The sequence below is a fragment of the Borostomias antarcticus genome (assembly GCF_949987555.1).
Source record: "Borostomias antarcticus genome assembly, chromosome: 6".
In the NCBI taxonomy this organism is placed as follows: domain Eukaryota; kingdom Metazoa; phylum Chordata; class Actinopteri; order Stomiiformes; family Stomiidae; genus Borostomias; species Borostomias antarcticus.
This window is the reverse complement of record NC_140239.1, coordinates 25115823-25137488: the sequence shown is the minus strand read 5'-3', so window position 1 is coordinate 25137488 and position 21666 is coordinate 25115823. Positions and strand designations below refer to the sequence as shown.

Sequence of the window (21666 nt, the reverse complement as noted above, 5' to 3'; positions counted from 1 at the left end):
GACAAGTATTCTTTCTTTCTACAACCCATTACTTCACAGTTACAGCATCACAGCATCACAGTTCCCTCTCCGACAAAATCAGAATGTTGTTCTAAGTGGAGAGAAAGTTCAAAAGAAAGACCTCTGCGTGTAGTTCACCGTCAGAAGGCCATTAGTCTGCCATATGCATCAGTGGAAATCTCACATCACATCCAAAAATAGGACTGTCTGGAAATACAAGGGTGAAATGTCGAGGCCGTGCTCGCACTAGAGACGCTGACAGTAATCGAGGGTGCTGTGTGAAGAAAACCTGAGTGGTGCCTCAAAGAATCCGGTGCAGTGACGAGAGAACAGGCTCGAGGAAGCATCTCTGTCCCGTCTCAGCCTTGTCCTCCCAGACAGCAGCATCTAAAAACCCCAACTAACAGATGCTCCTCATGCAGGACGTCAGCATAAACTCTCCTCTTCTACACAATGATCCTGCTACTGCAGCTGCTAGCAGTCTAAGATTTGGTTGTGTGGTTGTCAACGTGTGGAGGATTATACAACACATCTAGTGCAACTGTACAATAATCCGTCACCAATCTGGTGAACATCCAAATAAGGGTAGTACGCTTGGGCTGGTACTTTAGACTGGGCAGGAGGTGAGCGCCTGTGCAACAATTTAACAAGCTATTCATGAAGTCACAGAGGTCACAGAGTACATTGAGGGCAGCCCTCATTGCATGCAACTCACACACAAAGGTCTGATTAAATGAATACATACAGGGTGGGGGGTTCACCCTGACGGGAAACACTTACTCAACAATTATTACAGCGCTACCTGGGGTATGCTGGGAAAAGGTATTTAGCTCCCATTAATGATGTGGTTCAAGGAGTAACTGGATTGGATATGTTCAATTTGGTTTCAGCTCAAGGCAAGGAAAGAATCAGGAGACATTTCAAGCACAGGGAGAATGTTAGCACCACCATGTGGCAAGTATACTTTATTTGAACACAGAAAATATCAGAGATGATTTGAAGTCCCTTGGCCAATCCAGGTCCGAATTTTGACAAGATATAAAATCACATAATTCCAAACAGCATTTGGAGACTGGCAACACAATAAGGACATAAGGACACTGGCATACAGTACTGAGATACAACTAAGATGCAAATCACAGCTCAATAATTAAAACAAAGGTCCTTCAAAACATATGAAGGTACTTCAAAACATATAAAATACATCAGTATTTAATACAACCATTTACAATTACAGTAATTTCAACCATCAATGTTTCAATCATAGATACCCTTACTTCATGAGACTGTTCAAAATGTTAAAACATGACACAATGATTAGAGCCTGAAATAACTGAAACAAATGACATCCGGGTCTCGCAAAGTAGGCTACGTCTGAAAGCCTGATTCTTTTTCAGTCACTGAACCATAAAAGGACCAGATCATATAGAGCAAGAAAGAGAACGGCGCATTCCAGCATTCTACACCATCCATCCATCCATCATTCAATCAAGGTAAGCTCGCTGTGGTGCGACAGGTCTGTCCTGTTATTCAATTCCGGTTTCCATTGCACAAGAAGCGCATAGCAGTTAGGACAGACACAGGTGAGGTCACGGTAAGACCTTGTCTCGGTGGATATATTCTACAGGCCGACACCCTCGGTCGTCTCATTCCCGGGGAGTGTGTTCAGCCTGCTGGGCGGAGATGAAATCCCTCTCACGCAGGAGTCCCCAGAAGTGAATGACACTATAACCAAGCCTCTTCATGAACACGACTCACGAAAAGTCAAATAAGAATGCATGCTATGCTGCGAGCACATACAAACCGGTTCATCTGGTAGTGTACTGTAGATTCCAGTTATCAGACTCACCTGAGAGATGTTTCCATGAGGGCTGCACCACACTGTAGACAGGTTTCAGAAGCAGCTTAGTCAAATGGGTTTAGTGAGTTTGGCCGGGGCTGAGATGGTACTCTCAGTATCACCCTTAACAAAGTGCATTTAGTTTGCAAACGAAGCAGAACTGGGGAGTGTTAACAAACAAGTGTTATCGGAGTCATGTTTGACTGCCTTTTGATGACCAGACAACAGTAGCTACACACAGTAATACTCTTATCGATATCCTCTGGCCAATTCAATTTCCCTTTCTTGGACAATAACCCTCCACAGCAGTGTTTTTGGCCACTGAGTATATTGTTAATAAATAGATATTCAACAAATGAATTAGTATGTCTAGATCTTGCATCCTGAATATGTCCATGTACAGTATGTTCATGAGTATCATAACCTGCTCGGCGCCGCCTTAGTATCGGTTGGCGTCGTCATAGGCGCTCATGTCCATGTCAAAGAACTCTTCCAGCTTCCACTGGAGGGTCTCGAAGGTGGGCCTGTCGAATTCCTTCTCCTTCCAGCACTCCAGCATGATCTCGTAGATCACCTTGGAACAGTGGGGCGGGCACTCCATCCTGTAGCCTGTAGGAAGCTTCTGGACCACCTGCTGGTTCGTCAAGCCTGGTAAAACGCGGAAAAGAGAAATGTGATGAGCTGACCCGACCCTGTGACGCTGGTATATCTGTGGTATGTACGGTGATGAACACGAATGCTGTGACGTAAATGTCGCGCTGAAATGAAAAAAGCATTCTGTCCCATTTTGGTTCACATAATTAGTCATAGTGTTCACCTATTCAACGATGTATGCCAAAAAAATTACAAAATTCTACTTTTGTTGTAATCTTATATCAAAGTATATAATTTCTTACTTCCTGGAAAACGGTATGTTACGTGCAGTGACGACAACAGGTACCTTAAATTTTAGGCCAATCTCACAACATCAATCAACGCTATCCTTCTATCGAATCTGTCTAAAGTTCTTAAAACCCGTCCACTTGTCAATGTTCCAATGAAATTCCTCTAAACATATGTCCCACCCTCATAGCTTGTTTGCGTCGGAAATACGTCAAACTACGGAAGTTAGATGATCTCAAACGTCCGTTTCAGTGCGACTTTAAGATCTCTTGCGCACGAGTTTGGCCGGGAAACTAACAGAACGCTGCTAAAACGATGGGGTTAATCGATTTCCTTGTGTTATAGAGTTATACAGTAGTAGCCTTACACGGATAAGGCATCTGTCCAAAGGTCATGATCTCGTACATTAGGATGCCAAAGGACCAGATGTCAGACTTGATGGTGAACTTGTTCTCATGTATGGCCTCAGGAGCAGTCCACTTCACGGGGAACTTGGTGCCCTCTTTAGCCTCATACACACCCTCAGTAGTCTCCTAATTGGCAGGAAAAGAACAGAAAATAACATTTATAACCAAAAACGTTTCAGTAGATACAGTAGTATTGTCCTCTGTTCAGATGCCGGGCTGTGGTGCATTTCTTCAGAGCAGCATCAGAATCAAATGACCATGAGGTCAAAGAGCGAGACCCACCATGAAGACCCTGGCCAGGCCGAAGTCAGCCACCTTGCACACGTTGTTCTCCCCAACTAGAACGTTCCTGGCCGCCAGGTCTCTGTGGATGTAGTTCTGCTGCTCCAGGAAGGCCATCCCAGCAGCCACCTGGGCGGCCATCTCTATCTGGTCGGCGATGCCCAGCTTTATACCCCTGTCCTCTGTAAGGGGAGCGAAACACAAGGCAGACTTTTACATGCTTTTGCACCAGAGTAGCAAATGTGTCAACTGCATGCATATTAGGCTACAAGAGTGCGATTCCCAAAGTTGGGAGTGTTCCTGGGATAGTGATGGACTACACTACCCGGTGACTTTGAGAGAGTCTGTGCCCCTGTCCGGGCGTGTGGTGAATTATGGGGGATGCAATGCAGACTATCTCAGGGCCACAGACATCAATTGTATATGGCCGCTTCCAGAGTTGACCATCAGTCTGAGGCTCAATGACAAGGTATCTCTCACGAGAGATGAATACCCGGGGGAAGTTGGTTGTCGCCAACAAATCAACAACATCAGAACATTTTAGTGGTAAATAAAAATTGAACTGGTAAAGTGAATTAGGTTATCGTGATGGAATATGCATGGTAAACGTGAATAAATGTTATGTCCCACAATGTTTGCCTGGATTACTCACATTCCTCCTTTAGTAAGACTACATTTTATTACTAGTTGATGACAGGAGGGCTGTGATAACACAAACAGGAAGAATAGAGCAGAGAGAGAGCGAGAGAGAGAGAGAGAGAGAGAGAGAGAGAACTGAGAAGGAACCAAGACAATGATTCACAGGATGACTCAGGCTAATCTTGTGGGGAACATGATTCAGTAAATTCTTGTGATTGTTCTTCCTCAATGTTGCCCTATCATATCATAGCAGCTTGGGGCTAGATGTGGGCTGGCATTAGCTGCACACTCTCTCCTCTCTCTTCACACCAGTTTCTTGTAGCTCTGCAGAAAGGAATGTAATGTTCAGGGGAATTTAAAAAAGGGCGGGCTCTTTCAAAAATACATGGCAGGTGATTGGATGAACTGTCGGTCTATCACGGGCTAACTTCAACCAATTGTCACACCTACACCACGCGCGCAGCTGCCAGTAGTATACTGATTGCCCCGAGGAAATTTTAATCAGAGCACAAGCGGATTTACGTTGAGCCTAGCCAGACTGATCTGTGTAGAGAAATAGAATGCGATGCTGTTAGATGCCATTTCAGTTATTGTAAGGTTTAAGATTTTAAATGTTGGATGCCATTATGGTTGGATTTGTAATGAGTAATTAAACTTTTATTTGTGGAAACATTGCATACTGAGTGAGTCAAAGGCAAAACAAAGTTGTCCTCAGTCACTCGCTTCCTCCTAATGGTGTTAATGAGGGTAGTCATTATACACCATTACATTACATTAGTCTTTTAGCAGACACTTTTATCCAAAGCAAATTACAATAATTGCTTTTAAGGTACTGCAGGTACAGTAGTCAGTGTACTACTACTCGCCAGAACTCAAGTGCACCTCCTTTCTAAACAAGTGACTACGAGCCTAATCTAGTGCTAAAGCCAAAGTGCATAACAAAATATAAATACAATATGCTTAAGAGGAAGGATAACAGTAGTACTTCTTGAAGAGGTGAGTTTTGAGCCTGCGGCGAAAGATGGGCTTCGACACCGGCAGGCAGTTCATTCCCCCACCGCGGGGCCAGGACAGGAAAGAGACGTGACCGTGTCGATCGACCGCAGGGGCCTCGGAGAGATAGGGCAACCACTTCCCCCGAGGAGGGAGGAAGCTCTTAAATCACCATAGCTAGTAGGGCTGAGTATCGAGTCGAATGATCAATTCGATTCCGATTCACAAGGTTCAGAATTATTATCACGATTCAATTCGATTTGATTCGATTCGATTCAATATCGATTCGGTTAGTGTTACTAAAACCTGTTTTTTTTTTTAGCTGTAACCTTAATTACATGACTGCCAAGTTATGCTACACATCAATACTAGGGCTGGGTATCGATACTGATTTCCAAAAATGAATGAATGAATCATTGAATGAATTAATGAACTATTCATTCCTTCATTTATTCATTCATTCATTAAATAAAAGATCGATTTTGGGATTCATGAATCGATTCCGAATCATTTGATTCCGAATCAATGAATTGATTTTTTTAAAACCCAGCCCTAATAGCTAGCAGTAAGTTATATGTGGTTCAGAGGGGAGGTGTGGGGTGACTCACTCTGCAAGTACTCCAGCAGGCTGCCATTCTTCATCAGCTCTGTGATTATGTAGATGGGCTCCTGCACAGTGCATACGGCGTACAGCTGGATCAACTTGGGGTGCCGCAGCTTCTTCATGATCTGGGCCTCCCTGAGAAAGTCCTGGGGGTCCATGGAGCCTGGAAAGAGGACAGGATATACGGTGAGGGTAACACGCACAACACTTCAAGTGTTCAAGAACATTTCACCAAAAGTGTGCAGGTCTTCCCTGCAGCGTTATCTGAGAGCAAAGCTGTTCATCGATCCGGCTTCTTTTCTTTGCCACGTGCCATTTCTGAGCCATTTCAATTAAAGGCAGACTGAAGATGTGTGCAGATGGTCTTTCCTCCAAGAGGTCGGAAGTTACCAGGTTTGAGGGTCTTCACGGCGACTGCGGTGGTGTCATTCCATAGGCCTTCAAAAACTTCTCCAAACTGTCCGGCTCCAAGCTTATTCAATAGTCGCACGGAGCTACGTTCGATCTCCCAGTGGTCTACAGTGTTGTAGGACAAGCCGTGGGTCTGTGGGGCCTCAAACTGAACAAAGAACATGGCAAATCTTAACGTGAGCTTCAACATTGTTTAAGAAAGGTTTGCCTAACCTAGAGTAGATGGGGATATTGTTGAGCAAATATTTTCTCAAGCATATTTGCTCACTCGTTAACACCTTGACTCAGGAATTCCCCTTGAAAGATCCACTGGTTACAGTGAACAGATCAAATAACAGCAGCCATTACCACTACAGCCTGTGATCTGAATGGATAATTGTACCTTTTTACATGGTTCTTTCAGACACACACAAAGGCCATCCTCCTGTCTGGAGTAGTGTTCAACCAACTCCTTCAGAGTTGAAAAGCTTTTGGTCCTTGACACATAGTAGCCGCCAGCATCCAATTTTCTCAGTTTGTAGTGCTTCACTTTGCCCCTGTCCAGCACTGAAAGAGGAATAGACAAGGAAATAAGTAAATCAATCAATAAACCACATAAATAAATAGTATGATAATAGTAACATTCAATGAGTAATATAACGATGGCTGAAGAGCAAAACCTCCTATCTGAAAAATTCACTTTTTTGAGAAACTAAATTAAGGATTTTAAGGATACCCAATTATGCAGATAGGAGGTTTTGCTCTTCTGCCAACAATAAGTAAATAGTATGATTAGTATAAATATGAGAGTCTGACTGATTAATAGGGCATTAGTATTACTAGAAATGGTGCTTGTATAGCACAGACCTCTGCCCATGAATGCATTTTGTGGCTCTATGCATGCATTACATACATGCATGTGCGTGTGAGCAGACCATGTTTGGTATTGCTGCATTTGTGAGGTAGAGCTTTATTCCAGTCCAAACCCTGTGTCTCTGTGACCTTCCCACGACAAGATATGACCGTTTCAATCCACCCCATTGACAACGAATGGGGGGACATTTTCGCTCCAAAAAAGTCCCAAAAATGAATGGGTGGCCGTGTTTGGGGGCTCTGTGGCACCCCCATTGGGTCACAGCTGGCGGGGGGTGGTTCAATGAACTCCGGGCTCTCCCTCCACACCCCCCAGTCCAAACCCTGCGTCTCTAGCACCCCCCACGGGGAGCTGGCCTCGCTCTATGTTTTTCTTTTTAATTCATGGATCCGCCCTGTGATTTGGATCCGCTCTAAAATTAAATGGTAAGTTGGTCCACGCTACACTCTTCCACAGAGTTTCATGAACATCGGTCTGGTAGTTTTTGTGTAATCCTGCTAACGAACCAACCAACCAGCCAACTAACCAACCAACCAACACATGGCACCGAAAACATTACCTCTCACCCTGGTAAAGGAGTCTGACTGCTTAATTGGGCATGAACACAGTATGTATATAAAATGGGGAAGTTGGACAAAGTAAGCTGCTCCACACTAGCCTGGCTCCAGCCCCAGAATCTGAATTTCCGAAAGGCGATTCAGGGTGAGGAAAGGCTCTCGTCTGGAATGATTTCTCGGTTGGAATTCCAACCAAGCCAATCAGAGTCTTTTGAATGTGATGACGGAATTAAACTGCACAATGTGCTTGGTTAGGGGATGAACTAATCACTGAGGACTCCTTCCGCAACGCCTTTCAAAAAACGTCTGCAATGGGAGCCTATTCAGACTGAAAATGGCAATTCAGTCTGAGTGTAAGGCTAGTTGCACACAATTCCCTCCACCAAGGACATGGACACAGGAACTAAGTAGCAACGTATTAAATGACATGTGAAAACATGTTCAACGGCAATAGGCTCTTTGCACAAGCTCCACTACTTCCTGAAATTCTACAGGCATCTTTATTTCCTATCCTATACTATTGGATGGAAGTGATTAATCAGGTGTGTGGCATACCTGATCACACCTGATTAATCACTTCCATCCAACGGTATAGGACAGGAAATAAATATGCCTGTAGAATTTCAGGAAGTAGTGAAGCTTGTGCAAAGAGCCTATATAAGATACTGTAGCAGTAATGATATCAAATATAAATGCAATGGAGAACTATGAGTCAAATGGAAGGTTTAAGTGAGACTCTTTAGACATCACAGCTAAAGTCTTAGATAATGTACTGTACAGGGGTACATAGGCTACTGTACAGTGCAGAGGCAGATAGTGCAGTTGTACTTTACTAATCAGCCACACAGTCAACAGCCACACGGTTCATATATTTTTATGACTTACAAGAAGTCAGACCTACGTATGTTGAACCAGGCTATCCCAAGTTCTCCAGATCATTTCATTGCAATCTCACTGAAATTTCCCTGTGTGGGACTAATGAAGGACTATCTTATCTTTATCAAGTTGCCACCTCAGAGGTAATCGGGAAGCATATCGTATATCAATAAAAACACACCAGGAAACATCTAGACTTTCACTTTCAGTCATGAAACATAAAGGAACTGTTGAAACTACTGGATTTGGGGCACCATCAGATTCCTAAACATCCCTAAACAATATCCGTCTCTATTGACAACTCTAGTCAAAATCCTCATCCTCTCTCTCAACATACCCAGGTAGGTTTTATTAACAACGTCCACCTTTTGAGTAGTTGTGTGTGTGTGTGTGTGTGTGTGTGTGTGTGTGTGTGTGTGTGTGTGTGTGTGTGTGTGTGTGTGCGCATGTGTGTGTGCGCGCACATGCACGCGCATGTGTATCACACCAGTTACACAAGTTAACAACAGTTACACAAGTTGACAGCCAAACTTTTGATTTAAAGCACCCAGAACAATCAATCAATCAGGCCTATGCATGTTGAACCAAGCTATCTCAAGTCATCTCCAACTCTTTCTGAGAGGTCCATCTATTTGTGTAACTCTGTGACCTTAAACCATCAATCATTTCAGATGATCGTAGAAAAGAATGACTCACTGAAGGCATCGTTCTGGAATGAGGAAGCATGTACTTCCCACTTCATACAAGGAATCAGAAGTTCGGAACCAATCCAAACCAATCCGAATCAATAAAAACACACGAGGCAACATCTAGCCTTTAACTTTAGACAAAAAACATACAATCACTGTTGAAACTATTGGGATTTGAAGGCACCCTCAGATTCTTGAACATAACCAATTAAAGTGGCCCCCATTGACAATTGCAGTCAAAATAGTCTCAACCTGTGTGTGTTTGATATAATTACCTGACAGGGAGAGCTCTCCTCTTTGGCTCTCACAGTTCCTGATGAGGAAGGCTCCATGCTTGTTTCCCTCCGACAACAATAGCTTCTCTGCATCAAGTCTCTTGGTGTCAGCAAAATACCATCTGCCAATCACAATAGATACACAACTCTGTACAGCAGCATGCCACGTGGTCAGGTCCATGTAGACCGAACAGAAAAATGGATTGATTGATTTAATTGATGGGCATGCTAGTGTGATGATAAAAATGATTCATGATCGTGGGCCCCAAGTAGGCTATCAGTGGTGCCACTTCCAAGGACAAATTAAAGACTTTCAACTTTGACAGCCTGAAGATTTAACTGGGAAAAACAAGACTGCTGTTGTGTGATGACTATATTAGATGACTAAAATATAAATGTAACAGAGCTAAAACAGGTTGTTGAGTCACAACCAGGAGTATGCTGGACCTTGCTACGTGAAGCATTTCAGTATAAACTGTAATTGGTAAATTAATAAACCTGTTCTAGTAAACAAAATAACTTCCCAAACATCCAACTTGACCAATGCACCTAGTAAGCAGTAGGCCTGTGTTTGGTTTAGTCAGTGACATTTCACATTTCACTGTCATTTGCCAAGTGCCTTGCTGGATCAGTTTCTTTCTATAGCCAGGGCACGCTTTCCTCAACCAGGACACCCTTTTGTTATTTTGGCTTAAAATAAATTATTAATACAATGCAGATATCCAGCTTGCACTTGCTTTGCATTTCTTTAAGTTTGGATATAGTACTTATTTTCCTCTACCATATTGGAAATTATTAACTCACCCAAAGTGTTTCCTGGTCATTGACAATCATTAACCAGTCTGACCAAACGCTTCATGCAGCGTAAATAGAGCGGATTATTCTGTAGGCCTACTTCTTTTGACAGCATCTTTTCACAATATTGAAAGTGTGCCAACGTGTCCCCCTGCCTAAATAACGTTAGGAATAGTAAATCATGTTGGCACTTCAGAACAGTAACTTGGGCCTGGGATTCATTGGGGATAGACCAAACTTCACGACATGAAAACATGTTTTCTCATAGAGGTCCACCGAAGTTATTCAACACAATTCTAATTCGAGGCAATATGTCAATGACAGCCTATACTTACGGCTCAGCATCAAGACTCTCCACAGGGGCCACATAATTGGCAGGAATGTAACCTTTCTTTCCTGCTGAAATCCCAGTGAGTGCCTTTGCGTGCCACCATTCTCCAGTACTTTTGTCCAATGCTTCCAACTTATCTCCGGCGTTGAAACTCAAGTCCTCCTCCGTCCGGGCGGTGTAGTCGTAGAGAGCGATATAAACACATGCCGGTTTTTCGATGGGTATCGGTGGCAAAGACCTGATTCTGGGCTCCTCGGCGTGAAGATTTGTAATCACCACGATTTCTCTCTTTTCGGTCACTGGCGCTCCCGGGGTTGGTTTATCAAAACAGTTGAAAACTGTCTGACAGCACAATAAACACCTTTTCCGAGTCTCCATTGTGAGTAAATAACCAAACGCTCTCACTCTACCCTACATCATTTTGTGAACGAAAGAAGCCTCCTAGATATTCCACTGTGATTTCCACGAATTTCACCTCACATGATAAGACAGTTTCACTCGCTCCCGCAAGACTTGGACCTGGTCTTTGGACTTGGAGACAATTACGGTTGAGGTGGGACCAACTCCATATAAAAGGACTGAACTGCAGTAAAATAAAGCGATTTATTGCCCCAAGCCAAACTCACCACGTTTCCTGGTCATCCACCTGCTGCAGTGCTCAGCTGGGGAGGAGTGCACTCCAAGCAGCGACAGAGCATTGGCTACATCCCACTGCCATACCAGGGGCCGCTGTAAAGTGGGCCCATTTGTAAAACCTATAATTTGTTGGGGAAGGTAGGGAAAGGGGGTAGATTTTTGAGACTTGGAGCAAAAACTGAAAAATTCTACTTAAGTAAATTTCTACTTCAAGTTCAGATGGAATCTATTTGAGTATTAGGTCTATTAGCTCAATAAATTAGGCGACTAAAGTGGGGTAGCTTGTTGTGTCTAGGCTACTCACGTATTTTGTGTTTTATTAATTTGAAATAAATTAAAAATGGACTACTGGACACTTATTTGACCTTCAAACAATGCATCGCATGACAGGTGATGTAGCCTACCAAGCAATATTAAAGGAATAGAACATTTCAACACAGGGATCTATAGGCTATAGATGTTGACACCATCCAGCGAAAGCTGGGAACGGATGACAGGTTTAAACCTAAAAGTGAAAGCAAAGTAGCAATCATTGTTGTTCTCTATGCTAGGCTAGGCCTACTAACTGCTGGTGAAAAGGAGCTGAAGTAGTATGGCTACCGTCATTTCAAATGTACAAATCATAGAAAAAAACCTTAAACATAGACAGTTACTTGACTGGGCTAAATGTAGCACTTTCCACGTATCAACAGATCTATTATTACTCTAATCTGAAAGCACATAGACGTACGGTACACCGTTGCTGATTCCACTTGTTTATCCTAATTTAAAGAGCATTACCACTAGAGCTTGTGGTCCCTGGGCATCCTCAGCCAATCTGATCATGCTCATGTCGCTTTCCAAAAACATTGGCGCCACTATATAATCTAGTACGGTAACGCACCAGGAAAGAGAATGCCGTTCACCCTAGCCTCTTATCTAACGCGAGGCTACAGCAGAAACCTTGCCGCGATATAGAACTTGTATTACGTGCATTGTTGTATGCATTAATTTCCATTTAAGCGGTACTGGAATAACAGAATTATTGCCTATCAAATAATGAACATATTATGAGGAATCCCCTTTCCTCTTCTCTTTTGTAACAACACCCCACGTGTTGCCGGGGAGCCAAATACATTGGAGGTTGCAGCTATCTCGTCATTGACATTGACATACAGTTGTGCGAACAGTGCAGGCGTGCAAGTTCTTGTGTGTGCACAGTGCTGCATTTGTATTTCAGAGCACACCCGTTACGATGAGTGAATATTTTAGCCTCTCTGACTGTGATGTCATTGGTTTTGATTTGGACCATACTCTTTGTCGATACCATTTGAAGGAAACGTCTAGGGTGAGTTTAGCTCGCTACAGTAGCCAATGATTTACTGACAATGCAGACGATAACGTTACAATGAAGCCATTAGCCGAATGATTGCATGCAACGTCCATTCGTTCGCGCTAGTGCTGTTGTGCCATGTCGTCTCGCATCACTTTGCACAATGCCTGATGACCGGAGAAGCTGAAGCGAGTGTGCTAGTGCATATGTTCAAGAATATGCAGTCGCTCTTCGTGACTAATGTAGCCATATATGGTCTTCATGTCGCCTAAACATCAACAACACTGAAGTGAAAAGGCTTAACATTTTTTCCATTCAAATCATCAGCTTCTGTAACATACGATGTGCTGTTATGAAGCATTCCTATAAGGCTTCAACAACAAATCAGTCAGCAGGCCCTTGGTGTCTGGGATGAATCACACACCAGTGACACTGCGTCTAAATGACATCCATAAACTGAACACTGATGCTAACAGCTCCCTAGACAGGATGCTGTCAGAACAGTGCAAGTTGAAAAGTGTCACAATGGTGTCCACCTGTACATAGATGATTCCAGTCACAGTGACCCCAATCCACTGTTGTTTTCCGCCAGCTGATCTATGAGAGCTTTGCCAGGTACCTGGTGGAGCATAAAGGGTATGACAGGGACCTTCTAACCCTGACCCCAGCTACCTGGGATTTCTGGTGAGTCATGAGCAGAGGCTATCTGTGGAATGATACACACGCACACACACACACACACACACACACACAGACACACACACACACACACACACACACGCACACACACACAGGCTATCACTTTGAAGGCGATCACTTTGAATGCAAAATAAAGCAGTAGACTAGATCTTCTATGAGCAATTATTGAGGATAGTGGTTCCCCATTGATGGTTGCCTCCATTACAGCAGGTGACTATCATTAATAACAATGGTTAATAACACATGTTCTCAAATTGTCTGTGTTCAGTTTTAAAGGTTTAGTGGTGGACCTCGATGATGGAAACCTGGTTAAGCTAGCAGAAGATGGAACTGTCTTACGGTATTGCTCACTTTAAACAATACAGCACATTGGTTGAGATGATATGTATTACATCTGTGTGCCGGGGAATTTATATTTTTAGGTTTGGCAGCTGCAGTTTGCTTCTTGCAGCTCAACGAATTAAAGCCTGATATAAATGTTTTTGTTTGATTAGAGCAACCCATGGGACCCATGACCTCAGCACAGAGGACATCATCAAACATTATGGTCCCAAAAGGGAATGGAAGCATTTCAACAGCCTCAATACCTCCTTCACAAGATCTAGTATGTCTTTCCGCTTCAAGATCCATCAGTTGTGTCAGCTGATTTCTTGTAATGCAGGTTTATTTTAAATAACTTTGACAAAAAAGTTTAACTTATGTGCAAATCCTTTGTTCTGTTTTTCTGTAGCAAAGTACTATTTCTATGACAACTACTTTGACCTCCCTGGGGCTCTTCTTTGTGGAAGGGTTGTGGACATGTTGCACAAGGTAAAATATGTCTTAAGACATTGCTGTATCAAGAATATGGGTGAAATATGTTTCTACATGCTTAATATATAGTCTACATATTATATTTTCTTCTTGTGTTTTTTTCCCAGCGTGGAAATGAGGTGAATTCAGACTTTTGGAAAGACATGATGGCTGCAATCGATCACAATTACAACACATCTGCATTTAAAGGTAAGCATTTTTTTTCTCAGAGTGATAGTTACAGTGATAGTTACTGTAGGGATGTAGTTATACATCAACATAGATTTCTGCCATAACATTGGATAAACAGTAAATGGCCGGGTTTCCCGAACGAGTTAAGAAGCACTTGACTCCAAAGTACTTCTTAACTCCCATACAAAGGGTTGCTTAAGGAGGGCTCCTTAAGAAGGGTCTTTATTGGGAAACGCGGCCATTGTCAGTAAATAAAACAAGCCACAAAATATTTCATCTTTGGAACTAAGATTTTATTCTTTGTTTCAGTCAGTAAGTGTTTCAGTCAGTAAGTTGTACATAACATTGCATCCTCCGGGATTGATGTTTTTACATTTGTCATCTTGTGTTTCACTAACTGCAATTTTTATTTGTCAAGTATGTTGAGATCTGAGTGACATCGACAAAATAGCAAGTATTTCATTTGCAGTTATTTTACAGGTAACACTTTTCAGAGACAGTCATTATTAAACACAATGAAAACACGAAATCTGCTGTAAATGTTACAGGCAGCTTTAGAGCACCATTTATTTTCTTAAAAAAAATCTTCACACACATTTCGTAAAAGAGACAATAGGGACACAAACAATGAATTCTTAGATTTAACCCTATCAATTCATTACTTTGAATGCCTCATGACCTGAATGCCTCTCCCTGTGCACTTCTTTAGCAAATATATATTTATTTTGCAGTTATTCAATATGATGGAGACAAATGAACTTGTAGAAAATGTTGTCAATTTTAGTTTTCTCTTATTCTACAACCTATCTTAATGACAGTTTTAAACTGGACTATTTGTTGTAGTAGTTCATATATTTGTAAGGTTTTGAGGTTTGGTTTAGTCTGTGCTATCACGTTGAGGCAATCAGGAACCCAGAGAAGGAGCAGTGGACATTGTCAGCAGCAAATACGCCATTGCTCTCCTCATCAGGAACCTGAATGTACACTGTGTCATGGGCCTCCAGCATAAGCACAGTGCTGCCAGAGAGCTGATCCAAGAAGCCCTTGTTGTATTCGTCATATGAGAACATGACTGGCTCGCCATTTTTGTAGAGGGCCACCAATGCGTTGGCACCATTGACATGCATGTGGTAGGAGAAGTAGTAGAGGCCTGGGACCTGGCAGGTGAACATGCCACTGTCGGGGTCATAGTGGTGCTCCCCATTGTACAGAATCTGGTTGAACTGAACGGGGGTTCCAGCTGCGGGGTAAGCCCTGGTCAAAACAGCACTAAAGGCAGACATGGGGGACTTCATCATCTCGTGATGAGGCATCACAATCTCTTGGGATTTGATGGGCATGCTCTTCTCGTGGTGGTACACCATCTCACCAGGGGGACCAGGTTGGCCTGGAGGTCCAACAGGACCAGGGAGACCATTACTACCTCTTGCCCCAGGGGCTCCCGGTGGACCCTGGGGACCAGAGATTCCCTTAGCCGATAACCCAGCGGGGCCTGGTAGCCCTGGGTGACCTTTGTGGCCCTTAAGGCCTGATGGGCCAGCTGGGCCTGAAGGCCCCACTGGTCCTCTTGCCCCAGGGAAACCATTTTCCGCCCTCTGCCCGGGGTTTCCAGGGGCTCCTGTGTGTCCCTTTGGTCCGCCCGGACCCGCCGCACCTGGAATACCTGTAGCGCCAGTATAACCCTCCTCCCCCTTGCTGCCCTGAGGTCCAGTAGCACCTCTAGCACCGGGGGCGCCTCCTGCACCGGGGGTACCTGATTTCCCCGTGTAACCCTGATGTCCCTGATCACCCTTGGTCCCCTTTAGCCCCGGAGCCCCCATTAGACCAAGGTCCCCTTTAGCTCCCTGCATACCTGGCTCTCCCTGGAAACCTCTGGCACCCTGTGGGCCAGCAGAACCCGTAGGCCCAACAGAACCTGGCATACCAGTGAAACCCATTTGGCCCGGCTCTCCCTTCTGACCGGTGGTTCCTGATGTACCCGAAGATCCTCTGTCACCTGGAATCCCGGGAACACCTGGTTTACCAATACCCGGCATGCCAGGTGAGCCCGGCTGGCCAGCAGGTCCCTGATGACCTTTAGCTCCCATAGACCCAGGCATCCCTGGGGTACCGTTCTGGCCTGACTTTCCTGGTGCTCCCACCCCGGGGTTCCCTGTGTGACCTTTTGGCCCTTGCATACCATTAGCTCCTGAAGCTCCATCTCTACCTGGTTGACCAGGCTTTCCAACGTCCCCAGGGTACCCAGGGGCACCTGGCTTACCTACTCCTGGCAGACCAGGCTGACCAGATGAGCCCGTTGGTCCCACTGGTCCTCTCGCTCCCTGGGATCCAGGGACACCATATCCCACCTCTCCCTTCTGGGCAGGCATACCTGGGATACCCGGATGTCCTTTAAGTCCGGGCTCACCTCTTGGCCCCATTGCTCCAGGCAGGCCGTGTGCGCCAGGTTTCCCCGGGGAAGAGAGTCCGGCAGGTCCAGGGATTCCACCAGGGCCCGGTGCTCCTCTTGGACCCATTGCCCCAGGTGTGCCATCCCGACCCATCGCACCAGATTTGCCGTCCATACCTGGTTTCCCAGGTCCACCTGGGGTTCCAGGCTTCCCGGCTGCAGTATAGCCAGGGGGTCCAGGTTGTCCAGCTGGGCCCTGTTGTCCAGTGTATCCGACGCCACCCGTTCCAGGAGGTCCTGGTGGGCCCATTGGTCCTGGCTCACCTGGGGCTCCCGGAATACCGGGCTCACCTGCAACGGCTGGAAGATGGATATGATTACTGCAGAGTCAAGTAACGATTAAAACAGAGTTTGGTTCAGGCTCTCATTCCAAAGAGATCTTTTGTTTTCCCCGAGTTCATAATATTACCTCTTATTCTATTTTAATTTATTCTCAGACTGATCATTCTTTTTTTAATTTACAAGTGAATGTTTTTCAGCTTTCAACTATAATATTTCACTTTTAGGTTGATTGAAAAAGATCATGCCCCCACATGGATTTTAGTTGTTATGTGGGAAAGCTTTGAATCTGCTATCAGTGCCCTATTTTGCATGGGTATTGATTAATGATTCTATCATGCACCAGTTGGTACACCTATTGATCGACTCTGTTTTTGTTGCTGTCCCTTTGAATCCTGTAACAAAGTACAAGTTTAGAACAGTACTTGTACAGTACTAAAGGATTTCCACGTTGCATGAACATTATTTTGAGATGTTCTTCTCTTGAAAAATGAAATTCATCATGTATGAAAGTAACCACACCTACAGTATAACTTTTTTTTCCCTTTGTTTTCTCACCATTCCCTACTTCAACCACTGTTCTTTCAACCGGTACCCTGATCCTTGAGTAACCTCAGTGTTGGTATTTCCCTCTGAAATACCGCAACCTGATTTAAATCTCAGGGCAGCGATGTCCCTCCCTGTGATTATGTGGAGAGGCAGTGGGGACGGGATTCTCTTCCCAGGCAGAACCAGCAGTCTGGGGAGATATTCCCGCAAACCCAGGAGTTCATATCTGCTGAGACATTCAGCTACCATAGGCTTTTATTTCAGTTTAATTTGGCCACACAATGCTAGACCCTGTCATTACTTCAGCTGTCTTTAGTGCATGGTATATTGTTTGTGGTCTGCAAGTTGTTGACTTTTTTTGCGTCACCCTGACCATCTCTGCCACCTAATGTGAACTCCCAAAGGGAGTAGAGGTTAGGTTAAGAGAAGGCGGATGAGAGTCATATTGGGATAGGATGTTGAAATGGAAATGGTGGATAGAGGTTTCAGAGCTAGGTTTCTGTGAAGCTACCCACTACTATGTTATTATATTTATTTTGGCATGACCTTAATATATACCGGTATCCACTTAATACTGTATGTGTCTTCTGATTATTTTATCTTATCTCTCTAAATGTTCATGGATTGATGAACTGATCATGGATGGAAAGAGACAAATTTGAGATTCCACTTTGATGCCAGCACCATGTTTTTGGTTGTCAAATGGTGTGACTCCATACTACATTGACAACAAAATGCAGGGACAGGGCTGTCATTTCAACGCCATAAAAGAACATGTTTTAAAGCCTCATAGGAGCCGTGCGTGCCAGAACTGGACGGTTTGGCAACCAAGGCAGATCCCACAAACCGGAAGTGACAATACTGCCCACGGTCAGACAGTAGTATAGCCTGCAGTTGAACCTTGGCACTTTGTTGTGTACATGTAGTAGTACAGTAGCTTGTGTAATCTGTTTCTAAAAAATGTGTTCCATGTCTCTCATGCCACCTGCTCCTCAACTGGACTTTTTTGTTCAGTCATTTATTTTTTGGGGTCAAAGATCTTAGATTGGTGGATTTTGGTGGGATTTATCTGGTGAGTGAGGATATACATCTCCCTCACTTTTATCCAATTTCAAATGTTATTTAGTTTAAGTTTATTTCGAACTAAACAAGAAACACAAACTCAACAGTCAAAGGTACATGTTTGTTTGTGTGTGTGTGTGTGTGTGTGTTTGTGTGTGTGTGTGTGTAAATGTGAGAATTTGTTCTCCGCCTCTGTTTTCTTTTCAAAGTGGAGGGCTGAGTTTAAACGCAGCTAAGTGTTTTTTTTGGGTGTGCCTAGTGCAATGTGGTAACATCTGTTTTTTGAATCCAAGCTCTTATTGTTGACTGTGGTCAAGTTTTCTATTTTTATATGTCGAAGGACATAGACCATTCATAACCACATCAAAACATTTACTGACACTCATTTTCAATTCTGTGCCTTTAAAAATGTCTTTACACTGTATTTTCCTGAGGTGAGATATTTCACTTCAAACTGATTGACTTGGGAGCAGCACTGTGTGGTTATTAAAGAGAGGCCTGTTGGATGCCATCAAAATTGCAGGTCCTTTGATTTTATGAGGCATACCAAAGTGACAATTGCTCTGGCTCTCTCATATCAGAAACAACAAGAAATAACCTCCAGCATTGTTGCATGATGTAAAAGGTTGCTAATTACAAATATTTAATTTCCTCTTGGACGAGTTGTTTTGATTTCGGTCAGGTGACTGCCCTCACCTATTTTAGCAGAAACATTGGAATTGCATTAAGACATCTCAGTTACTTGTTCACTTGTTAAGGTAACATGCATTCAGCAGGAAAGATAGGATTGCCTTGTCTCGTAGGCCTGCACATGGCTGTGATCGTCTTGATGACATTCAGCCTTTGAGGAAAGGTTTTTGGAAGTCATGGTCTTGTAGTGTTGGACTAGCGTTGCAAAGATGCTCAGGAATCAGTCTTTTAAATTCTGTACATTATTCATACTTTTCAGAATTAAAAGCGGCACTTTTTTTTTTACTCCTGGGATGATGTATATTATATATTCAATTGAATTCAGGAAATGCATTGAGATGTTAATTTCAGATGTTGAAGCTCCATCTCAAATTATCAACTAGATTGAAATTGAGTTGAAGATGCCCCTGATCATCTTCAGTGCTGACCCGTCACTGAGTCTGACAGATAACGTAAACAGACGAGATCAACGTAACATTGACTTATACCAAAAAAAAACACAAAAAAACATTGACTTCTACAGTAGCTGTGAAGATGTTGAGACTTACTCTGGGTCTTGGTAGGGTAGGCATGCTTGGCATGCTTCTGCACATGGTAGTATCTGTCTGGTGTTGCCTCGGCCAAGGCCAGGAGGACGAGGAGAACGCTTGTCACCCTCAGGTCCATCTTCTGAAGCTTAACCTGGGAAGGAAAAATCAGGCATTCTCACATCAAAGTGTTTTCAGACATACTGTATCTGCTGCTCAGTCATGGATCATGTGACGTCAAACACAGCATACAGAGACATTAGACTGCGACAAGGCAATGTTTATCTTTTCAGCTGAAGCTTGTGAGCACCAGCGATCTGTTTTGGTCAGATTTGGAGGCACAGCCCCGTAAACTTTACAGTTTAATACTCAATCTGACTTCCTGAAATACCGCTGACTCACTCCCCTATGTGACGGTCACCTCTCGATGAACCATCTCCAGTAGAACTAAACCAAGGCCCCGACACCGTCCGTGTGTCTCCAGAGTTCAACGCCTCAACCGTTCTCCCACCCTCCCCACCTCCCTGTGAGTGAGACCCAGCACCAAGCAGGCAGCAGGGGGCCGTTTACTCCCCAGAGAGCAGACCAGAGAGAGCACACCTACCTGCAGGGTCAGTCTCCAACGAAAAACAGTGGGGGGTCGGGATGCTGCTTTCCTGGCACGGCGCCGTATATCCTGTTTGGCTGTCTGAGCTGATGCTGCTGCCCAGGCCGCCGGGCTCTGGGTTTTTATACCGGAGCGGCCCCCTGGCATCACACAATGTCTTCCTAACTATAAAAGGCCCCTCCTGCTCTGATGTCATCTTTAATGAGGGGTGCTGTGTCCTCGGTCATAGAAGGCTTGTCACTTCAGGATGATGGACCTCCTCTCTCATAGTGTTTAGCGCTACTCTGGGCTCCTCCCTCCCACCCGGAATGGAGTGGTGCAGAGAGGAACTTTCTAACATCCAGTTAGGGGGACATTTTTCACTTTTGTCTTAGTTGACATTCGGCAGTGTATGTGGGTTTTACGTTTATGGCAGAGCAGTGTGCATACCACTAGAACATTCTTTCCTGCACATTACATCTTAATTGCTGGGTTTTTTGTCAAATGGTATATGAAATCACCTCTTTATCAAAGTTTAAGCTGTTCAAATACAGGTTATAGTAGTAGTTCAGTGGTAGATGGATGAATTGTCTCAAATATAACTATACTACTAGCTCGCTCTGCCAGTCGGTTGGCTGGTTGGTCGGTTGGTCCTCAAAAATGTCCACAGAAGTTTGGTCTGCATTGTTGTGTTTTTACAGACTTGGCTTGAAAGTTATTTGCTGTTTTCTTGTTGCTCAGTGCTGCCTGTTGAGTTGGCACATTATCCCTGTGAGTCAAGGAGCCACAATGCAATGTAGACATTGTACACCGGGTGGCAGCGTTTAGTCTCTTCTCTCAGATCTCTCCAATCTAGGATCTTTAGATATCAAGGTCAATAGAACATCATTTGAATATTTTCTAATTTGCCTGGTTTTAATATGGATTTGGTCACGCTGTGGTGCTGTTAACTGCTCTTGATGTTACCATAGGCTGGAAGGAAATACTGGAACAAAAAAGTAGAACTTGCACATCCACAATGTAAACCAGATGCATGTTCCAGTGTGCCGCCTCTATTTACTTTTTCATGTACTGGAAGGAAATACCCACACCTTAATAATGGCATTGCTGTTACTGACCTTATGTCATGTCTTGCAGTCACATGCAATAGAAATAGGCCTATATCTTGTACATGAGTGTCCTAGTTATCAGGCTATGTGAGTGCATTTCTCTACTATTGGATATTTGTCATTGATCCACAACATCTCACTTTGCCCATATATCAGGTTATTGTAGTGTTCATATTACCGCTGTGCACCTGCAATCTTTGACAGCCCAAGCTGGAGAAGATACAGTATATGGTGGAAGCGGAGTCAGAATCTGCCGAGCCATGTGTTTCCATGGTTCTGGAAAGCCCTACTGTAGATTGCTCTTTTTTGACAGGTCATTGTGAACTCTCTCCCAAGTTTTACAGCCCACA

The 21666-nt window shown here is 43.9% G+C and overlaps 3 protein-coding genes across 3 annotated transcripts in view; 1 reads left to right on the top strand and 2 right to left on the bottom strand.

The window, feature by feature from the left end:
* Window positions 1-974: 974 nt before the first annotated feature.
* frk (fyn-related Src family tyrosine kinase) lies at window positions 975-11065 on the bottom strand. Its single transcript, XM_084440389.1, has 8 exons — window positions 10439-11065; window positions 9309-9430; window positions 6441-6604; window positions 6038-6206; window positions 5652-5810; window positions 3412-3593; window positions 3090-3255; window positions 975-2488 (listed from the first exon to the last, which is right to left on the bottom strand). The coding sequence occupies exons 1-8, from the start codon at window positions 10810-10812 to the stop codon at window positions 2280-2282; spliced, it is 1545 nt and encodes a 514-aa protein (XP_084296515.1). The 5' UTR covers window positions 10813-11065; the 3' UTR covers window positions 975-2279.
* Window positions 11066-12304: 1239 nt separating this feature from the next.
* The window catches only part of nt5dc1 (5'-nucleotidase domain containing 1), a gene marked incomplete at its 5' end in the record, with an annotated part of 50722 nt that continues 41360 nt past the window's right edge, over window positions 12305-21666 (top strand). The window contains 6 exons of the mRNA XM_084439380.1: window positions 12305-12397; window positions 12975-13066; window positions 13350-13421; window positions 13576-13685; window positions 13812-13891; window positions 14002-14083. Of these exons, the coding sequence (XP_084295506.1) occupies window positions 12305-12397; window positions 12975-13066; window positions 13350-13421; window positions 13576-13685; window positions 13812-13891; window positions 14002-14083 (529 nt within the window). The remainder of the gene's footprint in view (window positions 12398-12974; window positions 13067-13349; window positions 13422-13575; window positions 13686-13811; window positions 13892-14001; window positions 14084-21666) is intronic.
* Window positions 14956-19760, bottom strand: col10a1b (collagen, type X, alpha 1b; the record flags this gene model as incomplete). Its single annotated transcript, XM_084439475.1, has 2 exons — window positions 14956-16814; window positions 19643-19760. The coding sequence occupies 2 exons, from the start codon at window positions 19758-19760 to the stop codon at window positions 14956-14958; spliced, it is 1977 nt and encodes a 658-aa protein (XP_084295601.1).

Bases quoted from the DNA above. Each gene is read 5' to 3' on its own strand.
- frk (XM_084440389.1), bottom strand. From the start codon at position 10,812: ATGGAGACTCGGAAAAGGTGTTTATTGTGCTGTCAGACAGTTTTCAAC. The intron at 3,594-5,651 runs GTGAGTCACCCC...CTCCCCTTACAG, and splicing joins CCTGCTGGAGTACTTGCAGA to AGGACAGGGGTATAAAGCTG. The intron at 2,489-3,089 runs GTAAGGCTACTA...GCGTTTTACCAG, and splicing joins TGGACAGATGCCTTATCCGT to GCTTGACGAACCAGCAGGTG.